General features: G+C 34.1%; 1 protein-coding gene across 6 annotated transcripts in view; it reads right to left on the bottom strand.

Annotated features, from left to right (window-relative positions):
• GABPB1 (GA binding protein transcription factor subunit beta 1) overlaps nucleotides 1-15340 on the bottom strand; it is a 60979-nt gene that overhangs the window by 10633 nt on the left and 35006 nt on the right. For 4 of the 6 annotated variants that reach the window (XM_031453077.2, XM_064485610.1, XM_010995820.3 and 1 more), the window contains exons 3-6: nucleotides 14053-14220; nucleotides 12672-12866; nucleotides 11023-11170; nucleotides 10555-10668 (exon numbers count right to left, since the gene is read on the bottom strand). In XM_031453077.2, coding sequence (XP_031308937.1) covers nucleotides 10555-10668; nucleotides 11023-11170; nucleotides 12672-12866; nucleotides 14053-14220 — 625 coding nt within the window. The remainder of the gene's footprint in view (nucleotides 1-10554; nucleotides 10669-11022; nucleotides 11171-12671; nucleotides 12867-14052; nucleotides 14221-15340) is intronic. The other 2 variants (XM_010995821.3, XM_031453079.2) reach the window with 1 other exon arrangement.

Here is a 15340-nt window from a genome sequence, read left to right as displayed (position 1 = left end):
CTCCTGGGCAAATACCCAGAGAAAGTTCTAATTCAAAAAGATACAAACACCCCAAAGTTCACAGCAGCACTATTTACAATGGCCAAGACAAGAAAGCAACCTAAATGTCCATCGACAGGTGAAACAGATAAAGAAGATGTGGTATATATGTATGATGGAATATTATGCAGCCATAAAAAGGAATGAAATAATGTCATCTGCAGCAACATGGACGGGCCCAGAGATTATCATATTAAGTGAAGTAAATCAGAAAAGACAAATATCATATGATATCTTTATATCTGGTATCTAAGAAATGATACATATAAACTTCCTTACAAAACAGAAACAGACTCACAGACATAGAAAATAAACATACTGTTATCAAAGGGGAAAGGAAGGGAAGGATAATTAGGAGTTTGGGATTAGCAGATACAAACTACTATATATAAAATAGATAAACAACAAGGTCCTCCCGTATAGCACAAGGAACTATATTCAATATTTGGTAATAACATAATGGAAAAGAATCTGAAAAAGAATATATATGTGTGTGTGTGTGTGTGTGTGTGTGTGTGTGTGTGTGTGTGTGTGTGTGTGTGTGTGTGTGTGTGTGTGTGTGTGTGTATAACTGAATCACTTTAATATACACCAGAAACTAACATAACATTGTAAATCAACTATACTTCAATTAAGAAAAAAACAAAAAACCATTCTGAGCGATGTAAATCAGACACAAATTACGTGCTGTATACTTTTCATTTATGAACTGAGCAATGATTATACAGGAGTGATCACTTTGTGATAATTCATTAAATTGTACACTTATGAACTAAGCACTTTTCCATATGTATGTTACACATCAGTAAAAAGGCATCAAAAGGAGTAATGACAGCAATGGATTATAACACTGAATTTTTTAAAAAATCCATTTATCCATAATAATACCTCATGAAAAAGGAGAGAAAGGGGGAAAGAGCACAGATCTTCTTGACAGAAGAATGACATCTAATTAACAAAATTTAAAAATTATCACTGTAACCCCCAGCATAACAACTGATTCAAGCAAGCATCACTAATGCATGTTAACAACACTGGTGAAATGTTTTTGGGAAACATGATGTTCAAATGTTCTCAAAGTATCACACCGAAGATTAGCATTAGTTACAAAGGGGAAAATGTGTCTATAAAGACCTGGCAGTCACCACTCTCACCAGGTGGTCAGAATCAGGATGGCCTGACATTTTGTGCCTCCTGATGTGATGTGATGAGGGATCACAAAATATCACTTGTGTTCTTCCTGGAAATGTTTGACCAGAATCTAATTATTAAGAAACAAATAAATCTAGAATGTGGGTGATCTCACAGACAACTGGCTTAAACTCTACTAAGACTCCAATGCCATAAAGAACAAGGTTGGGGGAGACTAAAGAGACATAATAATTGAATACAATGTATAAACTATGATTGGATCCTGGATGAAAAACAAAGTTATAAAGGACATTTGGGAGGTAACTGAGGAAACCTAAATATGGACCATATGTTGGATAATATTACTAAATTAATGCTGACGTTTTTAGGAAACATAAGAGAGCTGTGACTATATAGGAGGCTGTCCTTGTTCTTGGTAGATACATGCTGAAGAATTTAAGAATGAAGTGACATGATGTCTGTAGCCTACTTTCAGATAATTTGGCAAAACAAAATCTTGTGCATGTGTGCATATGTACGCATGCATGAACATAAAGGCATGGCAAGATGTTAACACTTGGTGAATACAGATGAATGGTATAAAGTTCACCCTCCAACTTTTCTATGGGTTTTGAAAGCTATCAACGTAAAAATTGTTTTAATATAACTAGTTCTGCAAAAAGAAATGACAGAAAAACTATTTCTAAATGATATGGTTTTTTTAAATGATACAGTTTTTTAAAATGTGTTTTTGAGGCAACACTTTACTAAAAGTAAAAGTATAACTAAATAAAACCATTCTTTCCTGAAGTCATGCTACCATTTGGATACACAATTGCGCTGAAAGTCACTTAGGTTGCTACCAACTTCCAGCAGAACATCATGGATACCAATGACCACAGGATTTACTACTTACAGAGAGGCCCTAATTATATAAACTCCTTTTTTTTTTTTAAAGGCAAGTGTACTGGGACCTTAGTTTTCAAGAATGAACTCACGGCAACAGGCCTGGCTGTAACCCTGTTCACTGTGTTATTTGGGGAATCAAGGGTCACAGTACAAACCACAGGTGATATTCAAAACGCAAACAACCTCTATGTTTTGAGTTCTCTCATTTTTTTGTTTGTCTTAAACTATAATTAGGCTTTATCACCAAGCACTTAAGAAAATTTCAGGAAGATAATTATAAAATGAAATGTAGGGCATAAAAAATAGTAATAGATTCAGTCGAACAACTACTGAGGTTTTCAAATACATTAATTATTACTTTGATTTTTTAAAAAATTATCCATATGAAAAAGAAATATTCACTCTGGTTGAATGTTAACTACAAGTAACAAATATTTTAAAGCATAATCATATGTAAGAAATTTCTGAGATCACACACAATCAAGGCACAACTCAAGAACTTTCATCTTGGCACTATTTGCAATGACTGTCATTAAAATAATAGAGTTCTTGCCTTTCATCTAAAAAGCTTTCTTTCTTTTTAAGTTGTGCTATGGTAAGAAATTTAAGAAAAAATTATAAGGAAACCAATTATGTAAAAAAAAAAAGTACCTCCAGGAACCCTAATAATAACCCAACAGTGAAATGTTGAAACAAGTAAGAATAAAACAGAAAGCCTAAAAACTTTGAGTGCTATTAAAAAAAATATACATACACATATCTCCAAATATAAAACTCCTGGATAAAAAAATAACTGTAATAAATAGTCATTGATCTAATTTAAAAGTCAAGTTGTAATATATGAAGAGAGCCTAGATAATCTACACTATCTTTGAAAATATTTGAGATCTCTTATTCAACATGACTTTTGAGTTATAATGCCATAAAATTCAACTAAGACAGGGAAAAAACTATCTTTAAGATGTTATACAAGATTGAAAACTCTATATGTATATACATATTTCAACAATAAAAATGAAACTATGTTTACTTAAAGAAAAAAATAACATGTCAAAGGTGTTACTGCCTTCAATTAAACCTGAAATCTTAAAAAAAAAAAAAAAAAAAGCAAAACCTAAACAATCTTATGAAGCCCAGTAACTCACCCTGAAAGCCAATTCACTTTCATTGCTCTATTTTAGGGACAAAGAAAAAAAAATGCAAACGGGATCTGGTTCAAATTTCAATGTTAGTAGAAAGGAGGAAAACAGCCACCAGATGCATTATATCTTTGGAAAAACCACCTTATTAACAATTAGCAGAAGTAGCTCTAAAGACAAAAAGAAGGGCAGTTACAGATGTCCATTTAATCAAGGGATTATATAGCTGGGCCAAAAGAAAGAATAAGGCCAAGCTATGCAAAATTAACATAAGACTGCAGGCTAGAGCCATCAAACAGTGTTTTATGACAGTTTATTTCAAAAGGACCAAACTACACTGCAGATATTACTGCCTACGTCTAACCAATTTTAACTTCCTATTTTACATCCAAATAACTCACAAATCCACTCACTTCTTATTGTCTGCCGGATCCTAATCCAGGCTAGCACTATTTCTTCCCAGGTGACTGTATTAGACTCCTAATTAAACTCCCTTCCAGAGCCCACTAAAGTAATCATTTTTAAAGTCCTGTATAATCTTAACCTTCAGTCATCATGAGTGACTCTCCCACTTGCTGAACTCAGCCACGCTGGCCTCTGAGTCCTCTGAAAGGACAAGTTCTTTCCTGCCTCAAAAGCTTCACTTGTCCCTCTTTCTAAAATGTTCTTCCCCCAAGTTTTGCTCCACTAATTCCTACTTAATCCTTAGTTTAAATGTCTCTTCCTCTAGGAAGATTCTCTGACCCACCAACTAGGTTGAAATCTTGTATTCTTTATATCAGGAATCACATTTGTCTGAGTGAGTAACTGCTTAATATCTCATTCTACCAAAAGACTACATGTTCCATAAAGATTGGGACTGTGTCTGACTGCTTACCATTTTCTCTCTAGCACTTAGCATAGTACCCAGGACATAAGAGATATTCAACAAAAAGCTGTTCAATGAATGAATAAATAACAGTTTTCTTGTTGTAGATGAATAGCTATTTGTAAACCATTAAATGGAAATTTCAGCCCAAGAACAGTTTTGAGTCATTTCTTTAACATAAAGTGTGATATACCCCTTCATGAATTTTTATTACGTGTACATTTTTGTTTTGTTCTAAAACAGGAAGAAACAGAGTAATGGTGAGAGTTTACTGGAATTCTGATTTTTTTAAACAATTTTTTAAAACATTTTTTAATGGGGGCTGTAATTTAGGTTCATTTTATTTTATTTTTTTAAACAGAGGTACTGAGGATTGAACCCAGGATTCTGTGCATGCTAGACATGTACTCTACCACTGAGCTATACCCTCCCCCTTGATTTTTCAAATAGGAAATACCTATAACAGATCAGCCTATGGAAAGATAGGGTAACATATTCATTCTTCAGGGCACAACTCAACCTCACCTCACCCCACTCCCCTATCCCCAGGCCCCAACTCCAGCTACAAGTAATCTCTTTTCTCTGAAGAACTATAGTAATTGCCTAAATAATTTATTTACAAATCTCTTATGTAACAATTTTAACCTACTCTAACTTTTCACTTATTTCTTATTTCTCTAACAAGATTATATGTTCCAACTGATTATAACTCTCCCCTCACCTTTTCCCTGGCTTTAGTTTCCCTCCTATCCTAGGCTGGAATACTAAATTTCAAATTTGTTGACAATTTTTTGGAAAAATAGCAACTACAAGCTGGCTCCAAAATAGATGCCTGATCATTCTTCTTCTAGAGTAGAGTCAATTAAGCTCCAAGCTTAAAACCATGAAAGAAAACAAAACCTCCCTGATGTATAGTACCTGTAGGCATTTTTAAGTTTTGACGGCTCAGAAAGATAGTTAAAAATAGCATTGGGAAGCAGTGACTCATGGAGAGATCAAAGTTTTGTTTCTGCACATAGCAGGCATAAAACTTAGTATAGAATACATGCTCAGGTACCTTACAAAATAACCTGGCCAAAAATACAGAAGTCAGCAGTCACAATGTTTAATCCCTTTAGTTACATGCACAGGAAAATATACTCTGAGAACACTTCAAATACGTTTCAGGAAGATGCTTGCTTTTCTAAAATTAGTGAAAAGAGCACATAAGAAAAAAAAACAAAGTATATTTTAATAGGACCTCTGCAAATCTTGCCAGTCAAATGAAATGTTCAGTTGTGCCTAAATACATGAAACCTGTACATTACTTTCTGATGGTAAATCTCCTACCTGGCCAGGTAACTACTATGACAAAATAAATAAAGCAAAGGAATTCAAATACCAAAGAGAAAAAAATAGACCAAAACTAGACTGCAAATTAGACTAATTTGGTTCTAGAAGATGAAATATCAGTCAAAAGAAAAATAGTTCCTAAAATTATCAAGCATAATGATGGGAACTTTCAGCAAATACGGTAGATACATACCTAAGTATAACTTAGAGGTAAGTTAAAAGATGAAAAGGAAACACATTCCCTTAGTTTTAAATAGGTAACCACATTTAGTTCCCTGAAACAATTTTCTTTTTTATTAAGAGGTCAGTAATATTAATTTTCTTTAAATCACAATTTTATCAATGCTTACTAATCAGTACATGTTAGAGATAAAATTTCATAGGAATTACTATAGCCTACAAAATTTTTCTAATCTATTTCAGAAGTCAGTGTGTTAGAAACTTAAAGTAAAGGCACATAAATTAGAGGTAAGTAAGACCTACTGGGTCTATAGCCTATTGACAGTAAATAATTACTCTGTTTTATTTTTAAAGTGCTCAACATGTTAACATTCTTCTAACCTCAGTTTGAGAAATTTGGTCTCGATAACTGATGTCATATTTTTGTTTTAATTATGTCCTAATTACCTGAAACCTGCTCCTTAATTATTCAATTCTTAAAAAAAGATTAAGTAGCAGGCATAGAAATATACTCAATTATTAAAACTATTAAAGCCAGTCCTCTCTCCCATATCTTTTCCTTATTGAAGGAGCAGGAAGCAAACTAACAGACTTCCCTGATGCTGAAACTGTCAGCTGATTTATTCTGAGAAGTCCTGCAGCTTCTCCCTTACTGCTTTTGAGCTAAACAACTCCCAAACTTTTCCATTATGCTTTCCCCTCCCTATACATTCTTTACCAAGAATAGCTTTAACCCAGAGGCTATGCTCCAGGAAGGCTGATAATCTCAGAAGAATGGACAGACCCCGTGGAGTTTCTCCAGGAAGATTCATCCAGGTTAAGAGGAATGTGGCACCCTGTAAAATGCCCTGATTGTTATCACTTTTTCTGTTCATCCAGTTTTTCTATAAAACCTCAAGACCCCAACCCCAAGATGGATTCACAGTCTCTAAGGCATTATTAGCCTAGAGTGACTTCCCTTTGCCTGGCAAAGCAATAAAGCTCTTCTTCTCTGATTCTCCCAAAACTCTACCTCCAAGTCTCAATCCATCTTTCAGGGTATAAAGGTCGGTTCTGCAGCAACATTATTAGTGATTCATCTATGTACCCCATAAATCTTACACATAAAAAATGAAATAAATACAAAATGTATATTATTCAAGCAAATCTTTGTTGGAGTACACTTACGATCTTTTAGATATTTACTATGCCCAATTTATTAATAGTAAAAAAAATACACTTTTTAAAATCTGGATCAAATTCTTAAATTTTGGTGTGCCATCAGAATCACCTTTGGGAACATGTTAAAAATATAGATGTTGGGGCCCTACTCCAAACTTAATGAATCAGAATCGTCTAGGGTAGAACTGGGGCAAATGTATTGTTGAGAAGGTGATTCTGATTCACACAAAATTTTAGACCCCTGCTCCTGTTGACATTACATATTAATTCAAACTAGTTGAGAGGAGTTCAAATGAGTAGAAAAGTTGAATTACAGAATATGCTGAAGAGTATAGCCTTCTAATCATTGGGTACCTAAATTAACAAGGTAATTCCCAACTATTTCCAAGCAAAAATCCTAGTAGTTTGTTTTAATAATGTAAAAGAGAATGACAATTATTTTGTTAATGTATGAGCTGCCTGATACTTCTCCTGAATCAATTCCATTCCAGAATTATGAAGGATGTTTTAAATAAGTATTTTGAAAACTGTGGGCATACTTTTAAAGACTATAAACTTTTTCACTGATTTATTTCCAAAATGAGTAAATTAATTTCATGTATCAAAAGATAGCTATATTCTCCCTGAAAAAGAAATGAAAAATAAATAACTTAGCATTTTGATTTATGTATCACTTTCTTATGAGTTGGCTGAGTGTGAATCAGTCCCTTATATTAACTCAGGCTATACTAATAAAATATTTCTGAAACATCAAAGCTGAAAACTAAACCTCAGTCAATGGTCAATGACAGTAACCTAATTCAGATGACTACTGTGAGAACAAAATGAGATAACGCATGTAAAGCACTTCACATAATAACAAGTGTATAGCAAGAACCCTATATACATTAACCAGTATTTTTCTATAATTCATTATGCCAAATTAAACTTATGGCTTATACCAACTGTTTCATCATCTGTTTCTGGCTTGTCCCTGGACGGATTATTAACATAGGCCTAAAGGCTCAGGAACTGAAATAAAACCTCCCATTAAAACAATTTAATAACAATGAACATTAGCAGCAAACTCTTCAGGGTATACTACGGCTTATCAAATTTTTTTTGTACTTCTATTAAACAGACAAGAATCATGAAAACTATGCATGGAGATTAAAAAATTTAATCAAGCTGGTTAAATGTCTGGAAAAACAAATGTTTATGAGGAAAGAATTCAACTGGAAATAAATGCTAGTAAGGAAGCAATTCAATGAGATATTCTAATCATCAAACATTGACAATCTGAAGTTATATTTGCCTGTAACATCAAGAAAAGACAGACGTATCATTTGGTTTCACAATGAAAGCACTATAGATAGACTTCCTTTATGAGGTTCCCATTGGATTAACATTAAGATTTGTTTTACATGTCAAAGATGGTCTTAACGTAATCATGAAAGAGCTGTTTAAAGCCATAGTTTAAGTGAACTGGCATGGTATCCTGACTATCACAAATACCTTCCGTTTATGTACAGGACCATGTCAGCCAGCTAGCCTCCATTTCAAATGCAGTCCAACTGCTGCTGAAGTCTGGCTATTTGGTATCAGAAGATGTACTACTTAGCTGGTAACAGTAATGAATATGAGCAGTACCAATTAGTGTACTGATGGTTCCTACATTTTGTTCTTCAATCACTTAAAACATTTATTTCAATAGACTGCTTCAACAAACACACCTCGGGAGTAAAAGTAGGAACAGTGATGCTTTTGTTTCATATAAGGCAAAGTAATAATCTCACAAATATTTATTCCTATCACAAACCAAATTATAAACATTCTAGAAGAGACTAGTCCACTGATCACCTGAAGAAACTGCATAGAGGAAGCAGTCTATTTAGTGGTCACAGACACACACACAGCTTGGGAATCAATCAGACCTTGAGCATAATCTTCTTTCACCACTTAATAGCCATGCTACTTAGGGCAAGATTATTTAACCTCCACAAACCTCAATTTCATCGTATACAAAATAGGAGTACTACTTTATTTCCCAGAACCTAAGATGTCCTTGAAAAAAACATACAAACATTTCTAAATCAGGATGAGTCTGACAACTGATGTTAAAAGGAACTGGCCAGCCAAGAGGTAGAGAAATAACTTGACTGAGCATGTGCAAACTGAGCTGTGAGAAGATTTTCTTTATGTGATTACACACCTCAGCTGAGTTGTTTACACTGGCGGCAATGTACTCACCTGAACTTTAACTTAATTCAAGCTCTTAAAATGTCTTCAACAAGATTCCACTATGTGTAGCATTGAAATGAAAAATTATTGTGTTCATAGAAGACTGTAAGTTACATGCAACAAGAGTCCATTAAGTCCATTAAAATTACTAATTCTCTCAGACTAGACCACATATAACATTTTCAAAAGCGGACATTAGAAGTTGGTATGACCAATTTATGGAGCCAAACATCTAAAATGTCAAAACCTCCAGCTGACTTTGAAGAAAAGTTTAATTTTTAGAGACATATATTTTATGAAGTATAAAGATATATACTGTATAAAGTATAATCTTACAAAGAAAAAGTTTACAAGCTTAATCAGATAGAAATCCACCAATGAAATTAATTTTCTTTGATATGCTTATGCAATTACAAAGGTGCTGACGAGATCCAAGCATAGGTTATAAAAGCAGTATGTCAATACCATGATGCACATAGCTGCTAATGGCCAAAAATGATTCAGAAAAATCTTAAGACTCTCAAATATAAAGGTTTAGATTCAAACATTGATTATGATGCTAAAGAAGCTGGAGAATGAATAAATGTTTATTATCATAGTTAGAGGGGAGAGCGGGAGAGAGACAGACACACAGAATGAGAGATAGGCAGCCCCTTCTGCCAGAAACAAAACAAAACAAACTTCCTTCAATCAGTAGCACCTTAAAGAGTCAAATCCAGTAATATCTACCTTCAATCTTTCTGGTGAGGATTAAATGAGATCATTAAGTAAAACATCTGTCACAGTCCACAGGACACACAATAAACATACAGTGAATTGTTGTCATTATTATTAATCACACTTTGAAAAAAACAATTTAATGAATGACAACAAATTATTCTTTACTTTTATAACACTGGTCTAGATATAATGGCTTAAACTACAGTAAGAAAAATAATTTTATGGCGTTTTTAAAATTCCCTAATTAAAAAAATACTTTACTTACATAATTTCAGCAAGAACTATTTCAGTTAAGTATAAAGGTAAGCCTTATCTAAAATAGATAATACTGTTTGTCATCATTTACCCCCAGCTTATTCTTTAGTGGTGGTTGTTGGTATGCTATTTCCTATTCTGTCAGTCATTAAGCTTTTACATCATTTTAATAGAACTGACAAAAAGTAAAAGTTATGAAAAAGACAGCAGGTTCCTATGTATTTGTCTACTTTATTTATACAAAAAGTCACAGACAAGTAAAACAAAGTCAAAGTGGGTACAAAAACATGTTTTCTGTAAACCACAGAGGTTTGTTTTTAATTTTAATTAAATTAAACTTTATTTTAATTAATTGCCAAGATTAACTATCTTTTTAAAATCCAGATTTTTCAGCTTCCCATGAAAAAACAGAATCTGGCAACACTGAGCGTATGACTATGATCAGCTAGAGCTGAGCAGGAGATGTACCCTTGCCCTGCCCCACTCTCCTCAGGTGGCCATCTCAACCCGCCCTCTTCAGCCTTTTACATTTCCTTCCTGGCCTTTGTAAATAATTCAGTCTCCAACTTTTAATGTACACATTTGACTTGTTTTTCTAACCTGGAGTTTCTGAAGAATTGGACAACGGAGCAGATGCTTCAGCTAAGGCAGCTAATGTAGCTAATACTGATGTAGAGGAGTTTCCAAATTGAACAGCAGATACACCCGTTTCATCTATGAGAAAGGAGAAAACAAGTTTGAATTTTTAAGAAACTTAATCCAGTGCATTTTTCTGACAATCTATTTTACTTTATTCAACTCTTAAATAAAGCTTAGATAATACCAGTTTTGTGAAAAATGAGCCTGTATAGCATTAAGTTTTGAAAGGTAATACTGCAGTACATTTTGCAATATCATCTTTCTTTCGATTATTTTGTCTCATGAAAATTTGGTTTTTGGCAATTATAACAAAGAAAACCAAGGTGGCTGATATAATCTTACCCTCATTCTCCAACAGTCCTTTCTTAAAAGGATGAACACCTACTAAAGCATAAAATCCCAACAGCTATCCTATATGCATCTCAATACCTGTTGCCTTGGATGAATTTTCTGAAGATACCAGACCTGTTAGGTTCACCACCCCTCCAGGTCCAATGATAAACTGCGGTGTTGCAGCATGTATCGTCACAGTGTCAGGACTCTCTGGGTTTGTGTTGATTTGGTTCTGCATAGCAATCTAGGGGACAAATCATCACCATGTTTTCAGAATTATAAGCAGAACACATAGCACAGACACTCAATGTAGTACAAACACAAATATAAAGGAACATTCTGTAATCTAAGAAGAATCATATAATACAAAATTGAAAATCTTTGTTTATGGTCTACTGAGAGCACAGTGGTAAATCACAGGTATGGCTTTATATCCTAAGTTCCCTGTAAGGCAGCAAATCCCATGTGAGGAGAAATGGGTATCTGAAAGGCTTTTATAGAACACAGTTGAAAGATATTCTGCTGCCCTGTGGCTACAGAAATTAAATTATTTAAATCAAATTATGTCCTTTACTATATTCAGCAATAAATAACACTACATGTAGAAAGCATGTCTTTCCCAATTAACTGTTCTCCATCTTCAACCCAAGGCCCCAAACTAAACTCTTAGGTGTAAGAGAATTGGAAGAAGCATGGCAAAATTCGTTTTCCTGGACACATAACATCTTTCAAGTAACTAGCTGAAGTTTAATAGTCTCAGATGGTCTTGGAGAAGAATTCTACTGGGAAGGAGAACAAGAACACAGGAAAGAAGAGGTAGTAAATAAAGAAAATAATTTAGTTGTCTAGCTGAAGGAAAGAGAATATTGGTTATTAGGAAAACTTGCCCAAAAGCCATAAACAACTATGTTCACAAATAGCTTCTTTTGAGGAGGGAAGAAAAGAAAAGAAAAGAAAAGAAAAGAAAAGAGAAGAGAAGAGAAGAGAAGAGAAGAGAAGAGAAGAGAAGAGAAGAGAAGAGAAGAGAAGAGAAGAGAAGGGAAGGGAAGGGAAGGGAAGGGAAGGGAAGGGAAGGGAAGGGAAGGGAAGGGAAGGGAAGGGAAGGGGAGGGAAGGGAAGGGGAGGGAAGGGAAGGGAAGGGGAAGGGAAGGGAAGGGGAAGGGAAGGGAAGGGAAGGGGAAGGGGAAGGGAAGGGGAAGGGAAAAGGGAAGGGGAAGGGAAAAGAGAGAAGAGGAGACAGAAAGGAAGAAAGAGAGAGAGAAAGGAAGGAAGGAAGGAACCAATCAGAATGATGAAGACTACATCACTTACTTAGGGCACATCATTATGATTGCCAAAAAATTTTAGTGGGGGTGTGGGAGTATAGCTCAATGGTAGAGTACATGCTTAGCATGCATGGGTTCAATCTCCAGTACCTCCAGTAACAAAAACAAAACAAAACAAAATTTAGTGGAAGTATAACAGACTTGAAAAACCATACGGTATTCAAATATGCAACAAAAATAATAGAATAAAATGTTTAGAAGGAAATTCAGAACCTTAAAAACACCAAAAGCAATTACTTTATCTAATTTTCTACTGTCACATGCAAAGACTGCGGTCTTACAATGAAATGAAAATGAACAGTAAGTAATGAACAAAGAGGAAGTGAAAGAGGAATAGGCCTGTCCAAAATAACAAGTATAAAATGAAAAGCTACAAGACAGAGATCCTTTTATTTTCTTAAATTAAAAGCCAAAAGTTACCTGTAATATCTCTGCTAAATCTTCGTTTCCATTGTCTATTGAAATATCAAATGCAGTTTTACAAAATTTACTTTGTGTGTGTACATCAGCACCATATTTGATTAAAAGTTCTACCACTTCTTGATGATTGTGTTCTGTGGCCCAGTGTAGAGCTGTCATCTTCAACATGTCCTTTGCATTGACATCAGCACCATGCTACGAAAATTTCAAAATAAGAAATTTCTGAAATATGAAATATAAAGAATTCCTGATTTGACAGCACTAGCCATTGTGCTTTAATCAGGAATTTGCTACTAACATGATCAACTGTTTTTGTGTGTTGAATCATCTACATGTTCTCCACACATCTGTCACTTAATCAGTTTTCTATCATGCTGGCTTTCCTAACTGCTTTTCTTCTAATTTCTCAGGGGTACAGTAATTATTTTTTCAGTCACCCAGCCATGAGCAAGAAGGGCTGGAGTGGCATGAGGAGTGAAGGAAAACTATGAGCATTCTTCCAAAACATTCCATTTAGTTATTTACATGAAAGCATCCTTTGCTTTCAAAACCAGTTTAACACAATCAATCAACAGGGAGCTATCTAGAGGTACACTATCCATTATGGTAGTCACCAGACACAGGTGGTTATGAAGCACTTAAACAACAGCTAGTCCAAATAGAGATATGCTGTGTATGTAAATACACACTGGAGTTCAAAGACTTCACACCAAAAAAAAAAAATGATGTAAAATATCTCATTAATAATTTTTGTATTCCTTTCATGTTGAAATGATAATATTTGTATATATACTGAATTAAATAAAATATCATCTTAAGAATTTTTTTTTTTACTTTTTAAATGTAGCTAATAGAAAATGTAGAATTACATGTGATTCATACTTGTGGTTTACATTGTATGTTTTTTGAACAAGCTGATCTTGAGGCTAGAATAAAAAGGATTAAGAATATCTAAATCTATCACTCTGTTTTAAAATTTTCTCTTTGGCATTTAGATAATTAAAGAAAAAGCCCTGTCTGTTTTATCTGTTTATTCATTTGTTAGTTATCCAAACCTAACATTCCCTTTCATGTACATTTTAACTGTTGAGTAAGACAAAGCTGTAGTCCCTCACCATAGCAAAAATCAAGATCTAAGAAATCAACTGTTTGATTTAACTAAGAACATACATAGAGGAAATTCCCCCCAACCACAAAAGAAAATTTTACGATAATTTTCATTCATATAAATGCTTACACACAAAAAAAGATAATATGGAGAGGAGTGGGGAGTAGATATTCAATCAAACTAGTTCCCTACTCCCTCTTATAAAACCACTATGGTCTTATAAGCCTGTGGGGGCTTACTTTTAAAAGCAAAGTGCAAAAAGAGAACACATACCTTAAGCAAAACCTCTACTATGCTGGCATGGCCCTCAGAAGCTGCCATATGCAATGGTGTTCGGTCCACTTTGGTTCTGGCATCTCTACTTACACCAGCTCGAAGTAGTACTTCTGTGGTGGAATAATGCCCGTACTGCGCTGCCAGATGAAGTGGAGAAGTTCCCAGCTGTACCACAAGAAAAACCACATATAAAACACTATTACTTTCTACTTTGTATTTCCTGTTTACATTGAGAGTAGATTATCTTTACATTAAGTGTTTACATAATAACTCAAAACTGAAAAGAAATAATTTTTGCTGAACAGTCTCTTTATAGAGGCTTTCAAGAATTCTCATTCACTTCTCAAGGAGGAAGAAAAGTAAGGATTTTATTTAATTCAAACCTGAATTTCTCATTATTTTTATCAGATAAATAGCCTAAACAAAATTAATTTCATCAGGAATTAGACATAATTAGGATTTGAGAAATTTTTCTGAGTATTAAAATGTTTTCCTCATACCATTCACACAAAATCTCTTTTCATCTATGAAATTCACATCAAATAAATGTAACTGTACATTTTTACATTAAACTTTTGTAGGGCTTAAAAAATTAATTAAAGCACCTCAATGACCTTTTTAAAGGAGTTGAAAGAGTTCATATTGTCATTTTTCAAGGGAAAAATCTGATCCTGAGGTGTACTTGCCAAAGGTGAGTTAAGACAGAACCAAAAGAGAGCCCAGTTTTCCTGAAATTGATTCCACACTGCCTAGCCACGACATTAATGCTACATTCCTAATATAGGGAAAGTACATACTAAATGTGCAGAAGCACCTTATCAGAGGTATAATCATTAACAGGTGAAAATTAGAATTAAGCTGTATCACATGTATTTAGAGGCACAGAAAGTCCCTACAACTCTCTGATTACCAAGGCACTCATGTTCTAAAGAATCAAGATAGTTCACTAGAACATGGTATTTGCTAAGACCACTACTGTAATAATAACAACTAAGGTTTTGTTTAAGCACTTTCCAAAGCAAGCACTATTCTCCGATCTTTGTATCTATTTTATCATTTAATAGCCTCATAACATAGGTACTACTACTATTCTCATTTGGCAGTAAATGAACCTAAGACACAAAGAGGTTACTAATTTGCCTGAAGTCACACAACAAGAGTTATAATATAAAGCTAGGCATGTGGTCTTAATACATGGTAAAAATAGAAACCATTTACCCTGGAAATAGTTTAACTGCTATTAAAAGTCTTGAATTTTTAAGGGAAGACCATTCTAGCAGATCTA

Source organism: Camelus dromedarius, chromosome 5 (genome assembly GCF_036321535.1).
Source record: "Camelus dromedarius isolate mCamDro1 chromosome 5, mCamDro1.pat, whole genome shotgun sequence".
NCBI lineage: Eukaryota > Metazoa > Chordata > Mammalia > Artiodactyla > Camelidae > Camelus > Camelus dromedarius.
Note: the sequence above shows the minus strand (reverse complement) of the source record. Positions and strands in the feature narration are given on the sequence as shown.